The sequence below is a fragment of the Sphaerulina musiva genome, assembly GCF_000320565.1.
Source record: "Sphaerulina musiva SO2202 unplaced genomic scaffold SEPMUscaffold_11, whole genome shotgun sequence".
Lineage (NCBI taxonomy): Eukaryota > Fungi > Ascomycota > Dothideomycetes > Mycosphaerellales > Mycosphaerellaceae > Sphaerulina > Sphaerulina musiva.
The window spans coordinates 1285143-1304394 of record NW_016017393.1 but is presented as its reverse complement, the minus strand read 5'-3'; the positions used below and the strand labels follow the sequence as shown (position 1 = coordinate 1304394).

General features: G+C 50.7%; 8 protein-coding genes across 8 annotated transcripts; 6 read left to right on the top strand and 2 right to left on the bottom strand.

The window, feature by feature from the left end:
- Positions 1–272: 272 nt before the first annotated feature.
- SEPMUDRAFT_128621 (uncharacterized protein) lies at positions 273–2428 on the bottom strand. The gene is made up of 2 exons (XM_016902223.1): positions 795–2428; positions 273–693 (listed from the first exon to the last, which is right to left on the bottom strand). Exon 1 carries the CDS (start codon positions 2320–2322, stop codon positions 1081–1083), a length of 1242 nt encoding a protein of 413 aa, XP_016757229.1. The 5' UTR covers positions 2323–2428; the 3' UTR covers positions 273–693; positions 795–1080.
- SEPMUDRAFT_52987 (uncharacterized protein) lies at positions 394–875 on the top strand (the record flags this gene model as incomplete). Its single annotated transcript, XM_016909248.1, has 2 exons — positions 394–693; positions 795–875. 2 exons carry the CDS (start codon positions 394–396, stop codon positions 873–875), a joined length of 381 nt encoding a protein of 126 aa, XP_016757230.1.
- Positions 2429–2636: 208 nt separating the features above from the next.
- SEPMUDRAFT_151938 (uncharacterized protein) lies at positions 2637–3533 on the top strand. Its single transcript, XM_016907138.1, has 2 exons — positions 2637–2706; positions 2766–3533. Exon 2 carries the CDS (start codon positions 2799–2801, stop codon positions 3351–3353), a length of 555 nt encoding a protein of 184 aa, XP_016757228.1. The 5' UTR covers positions 2637–2706; positions 2766–2798; the 3' UTR covers positions 3354–3533.
- A 579-nt stretch (positions 3534–4112) lies between these two features.
- On the top strand, positions 4113–9670 carry SEPMUDRAFT_151937 (uncharacterized protein). The gene has a single exon (XM_016907137.1). It carries the CDS (start codon positions 4144–4146, stop codon positions 6811–6813), a length of 2670 nt encoding a protein of 889 aa, XP_016757226.1. The 5' UTR covers positions 4113–4143; the 3' UTR covers positions 6814–9670.
- SEPMUDRAFT_111569 (alpha/beta-hydrolase) lies at positions 7813–9600 on the top strand (the record flags this gene model as incomplete). The annotated part of the gene is made up of 1 exon (XM_016900924.1): positions 7813–9600. One exon carries the CDS (start codon positions 7813–7815, stop codon positions 9598–9600), a length of 1788 nt encoding a protein of 595 aa, XP_016757227.1.
- Positions 9671–9786: 116 nt separating the features above from the next.
- On the bottom strand, positions 9787–10608 carry SEPMUDRAFT_15571 (uncharacterized protein; the record flags this gene model as incomplete). The annotated part of the gene is made up of 1 exon (XM_016907635.1): positions 9787–10608. A coding segment is annotated over one exon (822 nt), but the record flags the coding sequence as incomplete, so codon positions are not given.
- A 1862-nt stretch (positions 10609–12470) lies between these two features.
- SEPMUDRAFT_151936 (LigB subunit of an aromatic-ring-opening dioxygenase LigAB) lies at positions 12471–13654 on the top strand. Its single transcript, XM_016907136.1, has 2 exons — positions 12471–12571; positions 12628–13654. Exons 1-2 carry the CDS (start codon positions 12568–12570, stop codon positions 13497–13499), a joined length of 876 nt encoding a protein of 291 aa, XP_016757224.1. The 5' UTR covers positions 12471–12567; the 3' UTR covers positions 13500–13654.
- A 1310-nt stretch (positions 13655–14964) lies between these two features.
- Positions 14965–18730, top strand: SEPMUDRAFT_136408 (uncharacterized protein; the record flags this gene model as incomplete). The annotated part of the gene is made up of 3 exons (XM_016902774.1): positions 14965–17285; positions 17357–18600; positions 18711–18730. The coding sequence occupies exons 1-3, from the start codon at positions 15202–15204 to the stop codon at positions 18728–18730; spliced, it is 3348 nt and encodes a 1115-aa protein (XP_016757223.1). The 5' UTR covers positions 14965–15201.
- Between the last annotated feature and the right edge of the window lie 522 nt (positions 18731–19252).

Below are 19252 nucleotides of genomic sequence, written 5' to 3'. Positions count from 1 at the left end.
CACCACGACTAAGACATGCTCGGCAACCCGGATCCAGACGCGTTCTCGCTAACACGCGTAACCCCGAATCACCACCAGAATTGTGTGGCGCGGGCGACGGATAAGTGGTCTGCCCCCAGCGGAACCCCAGTGGGGGGATTCTCCGGGAGGCCCGGGGGGGAGAGGGATGGTCTGGGCAGCTTCTTCCCTGCTTGGATCCGCGCTGGACCGCCGAGTTTCCATCGAGTGAAACGTCACATCGACCACAACATCGACAACAACAACAACAACAACATCTCCTCCTACTACCACACCACCATATTCTCACCACGACAAAAAAACACACCTCCAAACCCCGAATCAGCAAAGCCGCAGTATATCAAAAAGATAGAATAAAAACAAAATAAAAAAAAAATGTCCGTCACAACAACCGACAACGCCCGCGTCACCTCTCTCCGCCACACTCTCGCCGACTACGATCTCCACCACAGCCAACCCTCTCACGACCGCGCCTCCGAAGCTCCCTCTCCCAACACACGACCCGCAGGAGATTCCTCCTCTTCTCCAGCAGAGTGGGAAACACAATGGAGACGAGTGCCGGCGTATCGCCCTGTGAATCCGAGTTTGATTGAGAGTGGAGGGAGGAATGAATTTAATAATGCGATTGAGAGGAATTTTATTCGAGTTATGTTTGGGGGGGTTTGGATGCAGGCTGTGAGTTGATTTTTTTCTTTTTTCTTACTTTTTGGTTTGGGGGTTGGGGGTTTTGCGGGGATGAGATGAGAAACGGGATAATTTCTAATATTCATTTACAGACTGCGAGTTCGGTGTGGAGGTCTACGGCGGGGAAATTGAATGATGATCTTTTCAAGGCGAAGATTGGTGGGGAGTGGTAGTGGTATTGTAGTGATGATCTTGGGATATGTGAGATGGATGGATGCATGGATGGGAGAAGGTGGAGAATTTGACATTTAATGATTCCAATAAGCAAATCCAGCGAAACAAAAACCACACTTTTGTGATTTTTTATTTCATCTATTCATTTCCATCATCATCATCAATCTACCTTACCAAAAAAGCCCATCCTCACCACCATCCAAATCACATTTCCCTAGCCGGCATCAACGTAGCCACACACTCTCCAAACCCGACTCCCTTTCCACAATACCCCGAAAGCGTCACCGTCTCCCCATCCTCCAAATACCCTCTCGGAGGTGCAGTGGCAGCACCCTGCTTCATAAATTCCAACAAACAACCATGTTCAGCATCCCCACCTCCACTGACCGTTCCCGTAGCGAGTAAATCTCCTGTACGCAATCCACAACCTCCAATGGCTTGGTGTGCGACACATTGTGCAAGAGTCCAATACATCCACGAACTGTTACTGCGACACATTGTAGTTTTCTCGGCACTGTCCTTCGACGTCTGAACATCAACCGTCAAATCCACACTAAGAGCCCCATTCCCCGATGAATTTCGCAAATACATCACATCCTCCTTCATCTCCAACCTCTGCGGAGCTCCGACCCGAAATTTCTCCAAAGCAGCACTCGTCACAATCCACGGCGACAACGTCGTGCCCGCATTCTTCCCATTCAACGGTCCCAAAGGCAACATTTCCAGCGCTTGAATATCTCTCGCACTCCAATCATTCACCAGCACATAACCAAAAATATGCGCTTCAGCCTCCTGGGCCGTAATTCTCTGATTGCGAGGCACAGGTGTTCCAATGATAGCGCCCAATTCGAGTTCATAATCCATTTTCTCGCACGCGCTAAATACCACGTCGGATTTCATGGCTGCGCCGCTCCAGTGTTGGCCCAGTGGGCGAATCACTGGTGTTCCCGAGACGTCGATGCTGGAGCAGCGGCCGGCGTAACCGATGGGGAAATGGTAAAAGGCTGGAGGGAGGGAACGTTGACCGGTCATTGCTTCGGAGGCGTTTTGGACGTGGTGGTGCGAGCAGGAGAAATCTGTAAAATCGCCAATGGTGATGGGGAGGTGCATGTGGACTGCAGAAATGGGTTGGATGGAGTCTGGGGGGAAACGTTTTGCCAGGTCGTCATTGGTGGTTTTTTGGATTTCGGATTGGATGAGTTGGCGGACTTGGAGATGGATTTGGGGGTCGAGAGATGCAAAGGCGTTGAGGGTGGATTGTTGGAAAATGTCTTTGGGGAGGCTCGGGATGGTGGAGAAGATGTGGTCGAGGAATTGGAGGAAAATGACTTGGTCTTGGTAGCGAGTGACTGTGCTCGGCTTGCTTTCTTTGCCAATGGAGGCGATTCCAAAGGGAATGTTGTCGATGCCGAAATGGTCTTCATACCCGGTACGTGGAGTGGTCATGATTGTTGCTTGTAGGGTAGGGTCGGTTGGTATCCCAATTCTCTCTCTTTCTTTCTCTCGGACACTTTTCGTGTTTTCGTGTAGAGGAGGGGATCGACGATAGCACTACCTACGACGGTGCTATGTTGTGCTCCAGAAGTTGGTAGGGAACGTCATTTGTTTTTTCTGGGACCTGCCGCCCACACGTTCCGCGAGTATCCAGAGTTTGAGCTCGGTGGGGCGTTGTCCGTGGGTGTCCGAGGGATGAGTGCATCAGATCAGGTATTTAAAGAGGTGCTTCAGAAGGTTGTGGGAGGGAGGATCAAAAGCTTGTACAGAAGTCTACCTCAGTATCTCTATTCACTTACACTATAACCATCGAGAGAAGCATTGAGTAGTGCCTTGGTAAGGTTAGAAGAAGAAGAAGAAGACAGGCCGTTTGCAGTCTTGTCTGACATTACCAGGTATATCTACATCTTACTTATCTATCCGTCAACATGGCCCCTTCAGAGCGTCTTCCCGCACCCACCGTGATCAAGACGACACACGACAAAGACGGCAAATCCATCGTCAACAAATCCGTGCCCGAGCATCCCAATGAGCAAGTCGTCACCAACGGCGATGCAGTCTTCTACTTGGGCTACGCAACCGAGCAATTCCCCGTAGAGATGAATAACGACACCGACCTAAAAGCCTACGAGAAGCTCGAAAGCTCACCACCAGGACTGACCATCAGCGGCGGAACAGTGCTGAGATACGTCGACTTGAAGCCCGGATGCACGAGCGCCATGCACCGGACGATTTCACTCGACTACGGCATTGTGATTGCCGGACAACTGGAGCTGGTCTTGGATTCGGGCGAGACGCGCATTCTGGGTCCTGGCGATATTTGTGTGCAGAGAGGCACGATGCATGCGTGGAAGAACCCGAGCGACACGACGTGGGCGCGAGTGGTGTTTGTGTTGGTTCCTAGCAAGCCGTTGGAGGTGAATGGACAGAAGTTGGGTGAGGATTATGGGGGTAATATGGCGGGTGTGCGTGCGTCTAGTTGAGCGGAGCGGAGCGGAGGCGTGATGGACAGCGCGGTATAGCAATAGCATAGGTACCCAGGTGATGAGGTGTCCTAGAACTAGGTACATGTACCTGGAGTAGGAGGTAGACTATGCCGATAGGAGGTACCTCCTATAGTAACAGGCTAACAGCGGGACTTTTTCAAAGCGCATGCCAAGCCCACTCCAGCGACTCCACTCTTATTAATCAATCATTCACTCCCGAGTCTCCCGTCCGAGTCGGCTTCTCTCTTCCCCCTCCCCTCCCCGTGTGTGAGTGTTTGAGGGGTACGCTCGACAGGGTCACAGGGTGCACTCAGCCACTAGGAGGTAGCCCTCCTCCACTCATCACATCTACCTAATTACATGTACCTATTGTGACAATGTGACCCTGAACAACCCCCATGCCCCTCCGACTCCGACTACCTCCTAAATTAGTGGTAGTTGTACTATCTCCATCCTCCGTGTCCCCCCCCCCCCAGCCCAGGCAAACTGCCGACTGCCGACGTGCGTGCGTGCGTGCGTGTATGTGTATGTATGTGGCCGCGCCAGGAAGTATAGCTGGCTGTGAAACCCTGAGTTGGTGTGTAGAACAGTCGCCCTACCTAGGTATTGTAGTATAGTGCAGGTCATACCCATTGATTGAATTGATGGAATTGATGGAATTGATGGATTGATCGACTGTCATCCGGCCCAGTGGTTTGACCGTTTGACGAGTCTGCCCACCGCCCACCGCCCACTCCCTCCTCCGTCCGCACCGGATCTCCCCTTGCCTGCCTGGCACCTCAATCTCATGGCTGCTGAACCGGCGCCGACGCAGACGCAGACACAACAGCCAGAGCAGTCTTCTCCCTCGGAAAGCAGACACCGGTGCTACCTCTGCTCCCGGACCTACGAGCGACACGACCACCTCAGTCGACACCTCAAAAGTCACGACAACGAGCGCGCCTACCGCTGTACCGAGTGTGGCAAAGGCTTCAACCGCGCCGACCTGCTCAACCGCCACCGAGCCGCCCACTCCAAAACCTCTGCAGGCGATGTCTTCCGGAAGCGCACCCCTCGCGCATGTGAGGCTTGCATCAAGGCCAAAACCAAGTGTGATGATGATCGGCCGTGCAAGCGCTGCAAGTCGCGAGATATGACCTGCGTCGATAGTGATGCCCGCAGTACTTCGCAGGAACACGCTTCTTCCACCTCACAGCCCGAGTCCCACAGCAGCAGCATTAGCAGCGGTGGTGGTGGCGGCGGTGGTGGTGGTGGTGGTGGCGTAGCGCAGATTCCCACGCCGGCTTCGATGCCGCATGCACTCGAGGATAATAACAACTCGCTTCCCAGTGCCAGCCTGGTCAACCAATTCCCCATCGGTCAGGACGTCTTCACCGATCCGCTGGGCATGGAATGTTATGGCTTTCCGGACTCGTCCTTCTTTGAATCCATCATGATGCCCGATATGGCCAATATGGCGCAGGTCCAGATTCAAATGCCGCCCGACGTATCCGACTTCACCCAGGACTTTGACCTGAGTGGTGTCGACTTCGACTTTGGTTTTCTCAAAAGTGGACTGACGCGGCCTTCGACTCCCTATGAAACCGCGGATGATTCGTCCGTGACGACTAGCACTGATCCGCACGGTGATGCTCGACTCCGGTCGGAGGCATTCAAGAAGTCTCCGTGGTCGTGGAGCCACTGGATACCGGAACGCAACCATGGCTGCTTCACGGGTCAAGAGGAGATCAACGTGCAGCAGGATGCCATTGAGACCCATGACCAGCATGTGAGCCCCAGCGTGCGACGCTCGGTGCATTGCGAGCTGGACCATGAAGCGCGAGATCGTATGATCCGAGTCGTTACCAAAGTCGCCTACTCTAAGGTCTCTATGCCCTCCTTCCCGTCGTTGCAACTGCTCGAGGATCTCATCGATGTATCCCTGCTGCAGGACAGTAACGCAGTCGATGCATATGTGCACGCCTCGTCCTTCTCGGCACGACATACGCGGACTGAGCTCCTCATGGCCATGGTCGCGGCCGGAGCTCGTTACGTTGCACTCCCGCCGGTGTGGAAGATGGGGCTCATCATCCAGGAAGTGGTCCGTTTGGCAATGGCAGAAGTCTTTGAAGCCGACAATAGTGCCACCCGAGACATCCAGTCTCTGCAAACCTATATGCTATGGCTCGACATTGGTATCTGGAGCGGTTTCCGGCGAAAGACTGAAATTGCGAGTTCCTTTTTGCAACCTGCTGCGACTATGCTGACCTGGGCAAGCGCCTTCACACGATCTCGCTATCAGGATATCATCCCCTATCCGGAGGATGACGATGAGGCTCTCGATCAGAAATGGCGCTCGTGGATCGAGCAGGAAGGGCTGAAAAGGCTGGTCTTGCACACATTCCTGCATGACTCTCAAGTGGCCACTACGCATTTGAAGAATCGTCTTGTATCACCTGCACAAATGATGCTTCCTGCGCCCATGACGCTCGATCTGTGGCTGGCCCCGAATTCGCAAGCCTGGCGCAATATTTGGATCGCGAGACAACCGCCCTCGCAGAGTGCAATGCCATCTATGATGGAGATATTCGGCAATCTTGGACAGCTCGACGCATTGGGCAACGTCGTCGACAAGCCATTATGTACGCTGGCCGCATGTCACGCGCTCGCCCACGAAGTGTGGCAATGCAGGCAACAGGCCGTCCTCCTTGCGAGTTGGCAAGCCCAGGGTCGACGTGATCGCTGGCTCGCATATCAACATCGACAGAGAGATCTTCTAGACGACCTCATGACCGTACACGCCTTTTGTGAGACACAACAGAGTGTCGCACCCGAGATTCTCTTTACCATTGAATTCTTAATCATGTCACTGCATGTTTCACTCGAAGACATCCTACTGTTCTCCGGCAAGTCGGGAGAAGAAGAGGCGCGCAAAGTGTACCCTCGCATTCGTACATGGACTCAGGACTCGGAGGCAAGGATTGCAGTCTGGCATGCGGGCCAAGTACTGCGTGTCGCTCGCACTTTTGAGCAGACGAGGCTGCGAGACTTTTACGCAGTGGCGGTCTACCAGGCGACCCTGACGCTATGGGTCTATGGCATGGTCACATCCAACACTGCACGCAAGAGTGGCGAACCCACGCCCATGCCGGGGGTACAGCCGTCCACCGATACCTCTCACGACATGCTCGCTCCGGTCAATCGAGTATTCCTGGACGATGACAATGACAAGGCCGCCAAATCCTTCAAACTGATCGGGCAGGGCGAGGCGGGCCTCAGAAATCGACATGGACCGCAAGAGGGTGCGAGTTGGAATGAAGCCATGAACTTCTGCTCACTACACAACTCCAAGGGAGTGATGTTCATCTCGGGGGATATTTTGAAGAACAATTTCCCCAAAAGTAGGAATGGGTTGCCACCTTTGGTAGAGAACTTGGTGAATTTGATTAGCGAACTTGGAAAGCTCTCGGGAAAGTGAAGCAATAAATTTCACAAATGATCCTTGGCCCACAGTTCCCATGACACGGATGCCAGTATCCGGTGACATCAACCTCAAGAGTGTTCGTGAGAAGGAACACTCCACATCCATTGTCATGAATTATCCGTGCGAGGATGACTTTGTGAAGAAATGACTTCCACACAAGTGTGACGAACAGCCAAAGTATGGGACCCCGACTCAGACATAGGTACCCAAGCAACACCGCGCTTCTCGCCGACGCTGCATTTGGGAGACGAAATCGAGCAACGCATGTCTTACTCGAGACGCGACTAAGGAGGTCTATATACCAAACTTCCTCCCGGTAACAACGTACTGGACTACTATGATTTAGATACCCTCTCTCTCTGTCTCTCTCCAGAGCATGTGTCCGTGCCAGCCACGGCATATACTGCGGGATGCACTACAGAATAGCAACTATAGAATAGACAATGGCTGGCACTACCGTTGCGACAGTTTTACGACAACGTTGTAGATCTGGAGTCGATCAGGAGAGGGGAGTGTGGAGTGTGGAGAGCCCCAGCCTAGACTACCGTCCATACCTATCGACTACCGTGGGTGTATGCTCCCCTGAGGACGGGGGGACTGCAGTGTTGGCCAATAGAAGTGTTGTCCCATCAGCCGTGTGTCTCATACCTACCTCCCAAGGTACTACGGTGGTATGTCGTCTAATAGCCTCACTCGTCCTGCATAGCAAGCTTGATCGAAAAGCTTGTCGACCCCGATCCGGTGGGAGATGTGGACAGCCGGAAGTCCCACTGGGCCTGGAGAAGCTCGGAAGCTCCGTCATCGACCGCTACAATGCCAAAGTGGAACCAGAGCTCCATGAGCCGGCATTTAGCTCTCGCCGACACGTCCGCCGACGCGTCTCACAAAACTGCTTTAATCCAGAGTGTATGCCCTTGAGTTGGCACTGACAACGTTGGACTGACTCAACCACCCTCTGCCTACCACCATTCTCGTTGAGAACTCCATTTCAATATGCCGAACAAAATTCAAGACCTCCACAAGGTCGATAAGGACTCGTTCCCGTACATCTACGAAGAGAATGCCACCATCACGCTCAAGTCTTCCGAGGGGCTGGTCCGTGTGAACATCTACCGCCCCAAGACCGACAAGCCTGTTCCCGTGCTCGTAACCTACGGTCCATATGGCAAAGACATTCCATATGAGAACTTTTTCCCTTCGTCCTTTGCCGAACTGAACCCCGAGCAGAAAAGTACACACTCGGCGTGGGAGACGCCCGATCCGGGCTATTGGACATCGCAAGGCTATGCTATTGTCCGAGCAGACGAGCGGGGTCTGGGACAGTCCCCTGGCTTCCTCGACACCATGTCCAAAGGCACCTCCGAAGCCTTTTATGAAGTTGTCGAATGGTGTGCAGATCAGCCATGGTCGTCTGGCAAAACCGGTCTGTTGGGCATATCGTACTATGCTGGTACGCAATGGCGTGTGGCAGCTCGTCAGCCAAAGGGCTTGTCTGCCATCATTCCGTGGGAGGGTATGAGTGATTACTACCGTGACCGATGCAGACATGGAGGCATTTTGAGTGACAAGTTCATCGCGTTTTGGTGGAACCGCCAGGTCATCACGAACCAGTATGGCCGACCGGGTCGCAAGGCCAAGAACTGGGGACCGGATACGCTCGAGGGCGATTTGTCCGAGGAGGAGCGTGAGAAGAATCGACGGGACCAAACGATTGATAACGAGAACTACCGCTTCCGGGACGAGGACTACTATGCGAGCAAAGAATTCAACCTGCAAGACATCAAGGTCCCTCTGCTTTCTGTGGCCAACTGGGGTGGTATTCTCCTGCATTTGCGAGGCAATGTCCAAGGCTATGAAAATGCGGGAAGTGAGCTGAAATACATTCGTTTCATCACTGGTCGCCACGATTTGCCCTTTTACTACAAGGAGGAAGTCGAGCTGCAGCGCTCCTTTTTGGATGCCTTCCTCAAGGGTGATGATCGTGTCGGATGGTCGCAAAAGGGCAAACTTCCTCCCGTGGACTTGGTACTCCGCAAAGGAGACGTGGGATTCAACGATGCCAAAGCCGAAAAGGCCTTTCCTCGCCGCACCGAAAACGAATGGCCCATTGCTCGCACACAGTATACCAAATACCACCTCCAGCCCGACATGTCCTTGAAGACCGACGCTCCCGCGAGCCAGTCGTCCGCCAAGCCAGTCACCTACAAAGCTCTCGGCACACTCGACGACCCCCAAGCCGTCCAATTCACAACGGCACCCTTTGAAAGCGAGACCGAAATCACGGGCCACGTCGTCGCACGACTCTCCGTATCCGCTTCGGCCGCAGCAGGAGGAAAACCGCCTTCGGACATCGACCTCTTCCTCACCCTCCGCCACATTTCCCCCGCCGGCAAAGAAGTTTTTTACACCGGCACAGCCGGCGACGCCGTACCCCTCACCAAAGGTTGGTTGCGCGTCAGTCTTCGCAAAATCGCCGACGACCATCCTCGCAATCAGCCATATATGCCGTATCGCGAATACAAGAGTACAGATGTGCAAGAAGTCAAAGCAGGAGAAGTGTATACGGTCGATGTCGAAATTTGGCCGACGAATGTCGTGGTGGAGAAGGGAGGGAAATTGGTGTTGGAGGTGGGAAGTGGAGATACGCAAGGAAGTGGAATTTTTCAACATAATTCGAAAAAGGATCGGAGTGAGGAGGTTTTTGCGGGGGACAATCATATTCATTTTGGAGAGGGAATGGAGAATTATGTGGTTTTGCCGGTGATTCCTGAGAAGAAGTAAGTAGATGAAATGAATTTACGGAAGAGCATCTAGGTAGATGGATATATGTGATCAAAGAAATTTTCTCCAGCAAATATATAAATCTCTCTCTCTTCATCCCTCTTCCTCCCCCTCTTCTTCTTCTTCTTCTTCTTCTTCTTCTTCTTCTTCTTCTTCTTCTTCTTCTTCTTCTTCCACCACCACCCCCCTCCAAACCCAACACCCCAAACCCACCCCCCCCTTCAACCCCACCGCAACCCACAACGCCCCCTTCAAGCCCCCCCACAGCCCAAAATTCACCATACACCCCCCCAGCATCGCACCCGCCAATAAACACACAACAGCCGCAACTCGACGATATCTTTCCCCGTTCCCCTCGCGATGATGAGAGAAGAGATGTGGATCAGAAAATAGGTCTAAGTAAATAGAAGTTAAAACGACGCTGGTGAGGGAATTGTAGCCGAAAATTCGAGAGAGATATGCTTGGCCGGAGGATTGGAGGGATATGAGGATTAGAGCGAGAATTACTGGAAAATTCAAATCCAGGGGGAGGTTTTGCTGGTGGTGCTGGTGCTGCTGGTGGTTTCCTTGGATGTTTGTTGTAGAAGGAATAACCACCCCCGCAATCCCCAAAAGCACGATTTGAAAAAAAATCGAACAAAGAATCAACCAGCGAGTTTTGGGGATTTCCTCCTTTTCCCCCTTTCCATTTTTCTTCTTATTCTTCTTCTCCGCGAAAAACCAATGAAATCTCGCAAACCCCCAACTCCCCAGACAAAAACTGCCCACGGAAATTCCGGCTCGAATCCACTTATCCCCATTACCCCCTTCTCCGCCCGTCTGCATCAGCGTAATCAAAGGTACCATCACCCCCGAACCAAAATAGACCGTATTTCCCGTCTGCATAGACACAAAAGCACCCAGAGTGAGAATTGCGCTGCTGTCGAGGATTCCGGTGAGGAAGTAGCAGACTAGAAGGAGGAGGTCGAGATGGGTGGGGGAGAGGGGTTGAGTTAGATGGTGGAGGAGGAGGGAGGATTTTTTGGTGGTGGTGGAAGGGAGGAGGGGGGAGGAGGGGGATAGGAGGGGGGTGGTGTTGGTGAGGCTTGTTGGATTTTGGGCGGTGGATCCGTAGTTTTTGTTGTTGTTGTTGTTGTTGTTTTTGTTGGAGGTCGACATGATGGTGGAATGGTATCGGCTAAATCGGATAGAATGGATATATCGGGCCAAGAGTTTTTTTTTTGCTTTCTTTTGTTTCGTTGGTTCCTCCGCAAGAGTCTCTGCAGCAACAACAACAACGCGTTTTTCTGATGGATATTCGAAAATCTTGAGCTGCCCCTCCCCCTTTTTTTCCTCTGAGAGACGGAAAAATCGAGCAGATCGAGCGGTTTGCTGCCTTTTTTGTATGCTTGTTGAAGAAATCGTCGATGGCGTTTCGGAGCGGTTCTTCTTGCTATTGTCGCGTGGTTGGCTGGCAGGCAGCTCGAAAAAACCCTTTAAATAAAATGTATTCGACCGTCCTACTGCCACCAATCTACGACAAATAACACCCAAAAAAATCAAGCCAAGTCGGTCGTCGCGTATGGATGGAGTTGTTGGTATTCACCTTACTTCGACGCAGCAAGCGGCTGCACTACATATATGTATACCGGTGGAAACTTTGGACAATGACGTGGGCAGACTTCGTCCCTGGCATAAGAGAATATGGAGCCGTGAACTCAAAAGGTTTTGAAGCATATACATACATAGACCAGTGACAGATGGGAAATCTCATCTCCTTACCTCCTATACCAATAATCATCATTATCATCAAGATGCATTTATTTGGCACAAGGAAGCAGAATGAGCATATGTCCTCGAGGGCAAAGTCCGCGTAACAAGCACTAGATACAGATGGTGGATGGGGCATTCATCGATAATGTAGAAAAAAGGGTGATTTGTAGTACCTGTATTTCCTATCAGGACATCTACATTCTCTGCAAGGACTTGTTCCTCCCAACTGCACAGAAGTCCTGTTACCTCCTAATTTTTCGACGACGGTAACGTCAGTGAAGAAAAGCACATTCCTAGGTATTGACCGACTGGTGGTTGGCCTACACCCTAAAATACATTACAGCAAAAAAATAAAAAAACCCTTCAAGACTGCCTCCCTCGGAGGTATTGGATGATGGACACATTTACCGACCAAAAGAAAAAAAAAACTGCATTTTTCACAAGGTGAATTCACCCGGATTAATCGATATTAAGAAACGTCTGTCCCTAGACATTCACAAAAAAGAAAAAAAAAAAAAAAAAAAGAAAAACAATAAGAAAGAAAAATGTAAGCAGCAGCTGCAATACCTCAAACATCGAGAAGCCGGGAGCAAATGCGAGTTTTCAAAAGCACTGGTAGTATCCCAAATACAGAACGCATAGGTCATATATCATCTATAGTTAGGGGAAGCTCCGTGGCGGAATGTATGTTTCGCGATTATTTTGTTTGGAGATAATGCTAAGAAGTTTGTTAAGGCTATTAAGGGTAAGGAGAAGGATGTTAGTACGTTATATTTTCGGGATGCTGGAGGGTTTGTAGGGTAGGATTATACAAGTGAAGAAAATACAAGTACTTGAGGTATATCCTGAACGGAGGAAGAAATCGGCAAAAAGCGAACCAACAGAAGAAAGTATGGATATTCCCTCACTCCGCATAATGCCAAAAGTGCTAGGACACGGGGCCGGGTCGTCCGGGGTGGCAAAAAGGGTGTTTTGACTCTGTTGAGTTGTGAACTTAACCTTCGGAGAAATGTGGGCGCTCACGGAAAGGAGAGGGGGGGATCATCAATTGCTTTGGTGCTGGTACCACTCGCCACTATGTACACGCTAACAAGGAGTCTATCAAACCGACTGTGTTATTACCTTACCTTAGTTCATGTTGTTGTCTTGACTTCTTCTAACAACATCATCATCATCTTGTCCAGCTCATCATACACACAGAATACTCCTATCACAATGGGTCAGTCTACAACACAATCTCCTGTACTCTACAGACACACTAACCACCATGCACAGGTCTCCCACCAGTCCACTTCTTCTCGCACGGCTCAACGATGATGCTGGGCGAAGAGTCCACATCAGCCGACTACTGGAAACAAGCAGGCGACGAAGCCCTCGCCAACAACATCAAAGGCGTAATCATGATGGGCGCCCACTGGGACGCCACGGGCACCGAAATCCAAGTCGCCATGAACCCCAAACCGGGAAAATCCCCCGTGGCATACGTGCACCCTTCCAAATACGTCAACTACCACCTCAACGCAGATTTACCCACGGGCGAAAAATGCATGAAACTGCTCAAAGATGAAGGCTTTAACGTGACTCCTCACGATTCCTTCGAGTGGATTCACGATACATATCTCATTCTCATTCGAATGTTTCCCACAAAATGTCCTCCAACAACAATCATCTCCATGAACGCCCGTTTCGATCCTCACTTCCACATGCGAGTCGGCTCGACCCTCCGACCCCTCCGCTCACAAGGTTATCTCATCATCGGCACGGGGGGAGCCGTACACAATCTCTACCGCAATCAATGGGCACCGATGCTCAAATACCGCGACAATTTCGCGCAAGAAGCGCCTCCCGAGGGGTGGGCGTTGGAATTCCGGCAAAGTGTGGAAGATGTGATGAAGAATAATCGTGGGCCAAATTTGCGCAGGGCGGTGACGAGGTTGATGAAACATCCTCAGTATCGGGATGCGCATGCGACGGATGATCATTTTATGGCGGCGTGCTTTGTTAGTGGTGCGGCCGGGGATTGGGAGGATTTGGAGGAGAAGGCGGGTGAGTTGAAGGCGGAGACGTGGGAGTTGACGAATATGTGTAATAGTCAGTTTACGATTGGGGAGTGGCGGAGTGGTGGGAAGGCGGTGGCGGCGCATTGAGGAGTTGTTTTTTTATAGGTATGTACTTGATGAGGGAGATGTGGGTATTATGTTGATTTACCTATTTACCTATACTTGATCGCTATGACTGTGACAGAAATGAAATGAAGACATTGGAGAATCGTTATATAGCAACATGACATTCCATAAGAAAAGGCAAACACTCCTTGTCCCGCTCATCGATGACATGCTGCTTATATACCCTGAGGATAGAAGATAAGAGAAGAAAACTTCACGAGTATCAATCCCTCCAAGTACACAACATATACAAGAGGTAGAGGTACAGTCAGCTAAAGTAAAAGAATAAACAAACACTTCGCAAACAAGAAAATGAAATCTTCATCTACTCTTCGCTCTTCGCCCTTCCGCTTCCATTTTTCTTTCTTTTCTATTGTTCATAATCATATCCCTCTAGGTACTCAAACAAAAATCCTCGCTCCTTATCCACCGTATCTTCTTATCTTGAAAACTCCCGTCGTACCTATAACCTCTAGAAACCGGGCAATGCCTAAATCTGATCAGGTAGGTAAGGTTGGTATATATGTTAAGACAGATATATAGAATTCCTAATAGAAACGCGTTGATGAAACGTTCTTGACGCTTTGCTTTGCTTTAGCTATTCAATTGTTACTAGGAACATGTTTACGAGAATTGCTTGTTCTTTCGGATTATACTAGGCTATACTTTGCTTTGCTTTATACTAGAGAGGCCTACGAGACGACGACGACGACGACGATAGAGAGAGGGATCGATTGTACCGTATAGTATGTATGTATAGAGCTTTTGCAACTAGTTTAGATTTTTTTTTCTTTCTATCGAGAATAGATAGGTACCTAGGTATAGTACGGTAAGTAAAACGAGATCCTTAAGAGTAGGAACTAAACTATGTTATGTACCTTGTATATCTATTCGATAGAGAGGGCAAATTTGTAAGAGTGTATCGGTAAGTCAAAATACTATTATAGTTGGTGAATATCTAGGATCTCGAGGATTGGTTTTTTTTTTCTTCTTTTTTTCTTCTTAGTATACAAAAGGCTTCTTTTGACGGTACTTGCGTACTCTATACTGTAATATAGGAAGGATATTATAAGGAGTGTTGGTAACAGAAGTACTAGACTGTCTCCTAAGTAGGTAGATGGAAAGGACAAAAGCATTCATCTACATAGATACTGTATCTTTATGCATGTGAAAAAGGGCGGATATGCGGGCCGCTCAAGACCCGGATTCAATGGCTCTGACCCCCTTCGCTTCGGCGACATCCAGCGGGAGATGAATCTGGCTGGCAAGAAAACAAAAAAAATCAGGGCAGCAAACGAAAGCCTTTTTTGGTTCGTTCTAGACTTTACTGCCGAGGTCGTTTGACACTTTTTGCCTTTGATGCAAGTCTACTTAGCGCTATGCTTCGAAATATGTTGCTAGCCACTGCGGAAGAGGCGAATGCTGCTGCTGCTGCTGTCTCCGGCCTGTGCTGGGCTGGCTGGCTGGCAGTGGGAACTATCAAAACACTTTCTCCTCGTTCGTTCCAATATATCACAAGCTATACACTGGACTACAATGCCTCACTGGACCTTTGTACTGTCCTGAGTTAGTAATATACTACAGCTACCTGAAACCTATCCTGATTACCCACCCGGAGCGACTATGAGCGACCTCGCACGCGGCACGAGCACGAGTTTCTGCGATAGATCCCGCCACGCCGGCCATGGACTCGAATTACTATTACCTCAAAGAGCATGATTCTCAATGGCTACAAGATATATTGCACCGTCGGGCGGAAGCGCTGCGAGCCGTTGGACAGTCGACGAGGGATGAGATTGCGCAGCAGCAGCAGCAGCAGCATGTGCCCTCTCCGGACGAGGAACAGCAATGGAGCAGTGCGGTGACAGTACCACCTGTCCAGAGCTTGGCCTGTGGCCGCTTCGATATCACACAGGATGTTCTGCCTCCTGATTTGCCCGTCTCCGACCATGTTCACTTCATACGCAACTTCGACTGGTCCTCCACGCCTTTGGGCCCCATGGCCGGCTGGTCCACCTCATTACGATGTTTCGTAAACATGGTCAACGCCGACAACAGAGCCGCTTGTCTATGGTGGGGACCGCAAAGAATTGCCATCTACAACCAAGTATACGTGCAAATTGCTGCCCACCGACATCCACGATGCATGGGGAAAAGTGCTGCAGAGGTCTGGCCAGAACTCCTCGAGGCCCCATTTGGCCAGTCCTTTGACTTTGCAGATCGCACTGGTGAGCCCTCCTCTGGCGATCACGCTCAGTTCTTTATACAGAGAAACGACGACCGGAAGCTGGAACTATGGGCATCGTGGGAAATGATGCCGTTGCCGGGTCCGGGCGGAAATATGGGGTATTACAATACTGCGACGGATGTGACACAGGAGATGCTGAATAACAGGCGCATGGAGACGTTGCAGAGCCTTGATCAGTCGGCAAGCGAAGCGGGAAGTGTCAACGAGTTCTGGGGTCAAGTCCTACAGGCCCTTGAGGACAATCCATTCGAGGCGCCCTTTGTGGCATTATATGGACCTTGCACTCTCACCAAGTCGGCCCGAGCAGCGCAGTTCCTAGGGGGACAAGAAGTCGAAGTGGAAGACCATGACAGCTCGATTTCTCAGGGTGATTCTGTGTTCGCTGGCACGAAATGGACACTCGAAGGGGTCCTGGGTGGGTCGCCGCCGGGAATACTACCTGCTACCGTCGACCTCGACTCTGGCAATGAGGAACTGACACCATTGTTCCGAGCGGCAATGAACACGAAGACTGTTCAGATTCTGGAATTGGCAGATATGGCCGCTCCCCTGCAACAAGCCTCCAAATCTAGAGTTTGGGACGCAGAAGCATGCTGTACCGTTGTTCTGCTGCCCATATGGTCTAGCTATCAGGAACATCGCTCCGGATTCCTTTTACTGGGACTAAATCCACGACGTCCTTATGATGAGCATTACAGAAGGTTTGTTCGACTCTTCCATCATCAACTCACCACCACTCTGTCGACTCTCGTGACGGCAGAAGACGAGGCCAGACGCGGAAGAGCCGCGGCGAGAATGGCTGCCAAAGACCGCATACGTCTAGTAGAGAAGCTCGCGGCGAGTGAGCATGAAGCCCAGCTGAGTGAGTTGCGATTCCGGTCGATGGCTGATCTCGCGCCCATTGGCATTTTCGAGTTCAGTCCCGAGGGAAAACTGTTATACGCAAATTCGCACTGGATCGAGCTCACTGGATACCAGCCGGAAGCTGTTCAAGAATGCATGTCTTTGTCGAATGCATTGGCAGAGTCGGACCGCGCAGCGTTTGAGGAGCAGTGGAGCCAGCTCTTCTCAGGGCTGGATGTCAATTTCGAGTGTCGCCTAGACCGGCCATACAGTACGCAAGAAACATATGCGGGTGAGCGTCTGGAAGGCGAGACGTGGGTGCTCATCACCGCGTATGCTCTTCATGATGATACAATGGACTCGCGGACGGATCGGATCACGGGCATCTTTGGGTGTCTCGTGGACATTTCCCGACAAAAGTGGATGGAAGGCTTTCAAGAAAGGCGATTCAAAGAGCAGACGGAGAGAAAACGGCAGCAAGAAACCTTCATGGATACGACTTCACACGAGGCTCGCAATCCGCTCGCCGCCATTACATTGTGTGCGGACGATTTGAATTCCATTGTGCGCGAGATTCTCGACGGGGACGGCGATGATCTGGTGATTCCACGACGGACGGCAACGGCGCTGCTGGAGAGCATCGACATTATTGTATCTTGTGCTCGGCATCAAAAGAGGTGAGGTCTCTCTCAGCTCGAAAAGCTTCGCCATGTTGTGAGACCACTACTGACTTTCGCCCCCCCTTTAGAATCATCGACGATGTGCTGACGTTCAGCAAGCTGGACTCTGGAATGCTGAAAACATGTCCGATGCCCATGCGGCCTATAGAAGTCGTCGATCAGGCTTTGAAGATGTTCCACAACGAGCTCCAGCGCAGCAACGTCGAGCTGGATTATCGAGTGGGCTCATCGTATGGAGAATTGGGAGTCGAGTGGGTTCTTCTAGATCCCACTCGTTTCTTGCAGATTCTAGTAAACTTGTTGAACAACGCAGTGAAATTCACCAAGCACGAAGATTCACGCCGCATCACTGTGACACTGGAGGCCTGCTATCCCCGACCCACCGGAAAGGAGTATGGAGTGGTCTTTGCTCCTTTCACCCCACGCCATGGCGCGCAATCTTCTGTGGACCTGAGCGATACACTGCTCGATGGAACTCGGACGCCTCGCGATGGTATTTACATCTATGTCTCTATCAAGGACACTGGAGTCGGAATCATGCAACATGAACTCGATCATCTGTTTCAACGCTTCCAACAGGCTTCACCCAAGACGTACGCTCAATATGGAGGTTCGGGGCTGGGCCTTTGGATATCGAAAGAGCTATGTGCAAAACTCGGAGGTCAAATCGGAGTCGCGTCGACTGTCACCAGTGACAAGTCGACTCATGGATCGACTTTTGCATTCTATGTTCAAGCACCGAGATGTGCATCTCCCACTGCTCAACAGCAGCAAATCGAGACGGATAACAATGTCGAAACGGCTCGTAAAGTCTCTCTGGACGAAGTCAAAATTGACATGAGCCCCTTGCCGAGTGCGCACAAGGAGCCCACGGACACGCACACGCAGCTCCCAGTGAAGTCACCACCCGAAAAAGCAATCACGAATGGGACCTCCTCCTCCCCCTCCGACTTGCCAACACCAGTAGTCCGACTGCTCGTCGTCGAAGACAATCTCATCAACCAAAAAGTCATGCGAAAACAACTTCTCCGAGCAGGATTCGAAGTCGCAGTCGCCAATCACGGCAAAGAAGCTCTCGAGTGCATTTATCCTACCTCATCTCCTCCTCACCAAACTCTTCCACCCCCACCACCATTCGACGTCATCCTCATGGACGTAGAAATGCCCATCATGGGCGGTCTCGAATGCACCCGTATCATCCGATCTCGAGAGCAACAACAGACGCAAACACATAATTCCTCCTCTACCAAAAATATCAACACCAGTAACATCACCAGTAACACCACCACCACCAGCAGCGATAGCAGCACCAGTAAAAAATTACCCATATTAGGAGTAACAGCAAACGCTCGAGCAGAACAACAAACGGCAGCTTTGGAAGCCGGAATGAATTGTGTTGTGACGAAACCTTTTCATATGAAGGATTTGTTTCGCGCTATTGAGAAGGTTAGGGCCCGGGAGGGTAGGTAGTTAGTTAGTTGTTAGGAGTAGGAGTGGAGAGATAAACGGGGGAAAGGGGAGGGGAAGAGGGAGGGGGGAAGGGGGAGGTGAAATGATAGGAATGAAAATGAAAATGAAAATGAAAATGAAGCCCAGTCGTCACTGCATGCATCTGTGAGATTATGGTTTTTGTTTTTGTTTTTGTTGTTGGATACTTTCTTTCTTTTCTCTTTTCTTCCTTTTTCTTGCTATCTGTGAAGTCGACGACTGACCGGTCGGTCGAGCGGCTTGCATTGGGGAGGAGGAGGAGGAGGAGGAGGAGGAAGGGAGGGAGGGAGGGAGGGAGGAGATGAATGTCGTTACACTCGAGAGGAAAGAGAAATCGATAAATCAATCAATCAATCAATCAATCAATCAATCAATCAATCAATCAATCAATCAATCAATCAATCAATCAATCCTTCCTATAAAACACTACCTTGGGTACTTGCTACCTACCTTATCTATCCTTCCTTTTCTCCTCT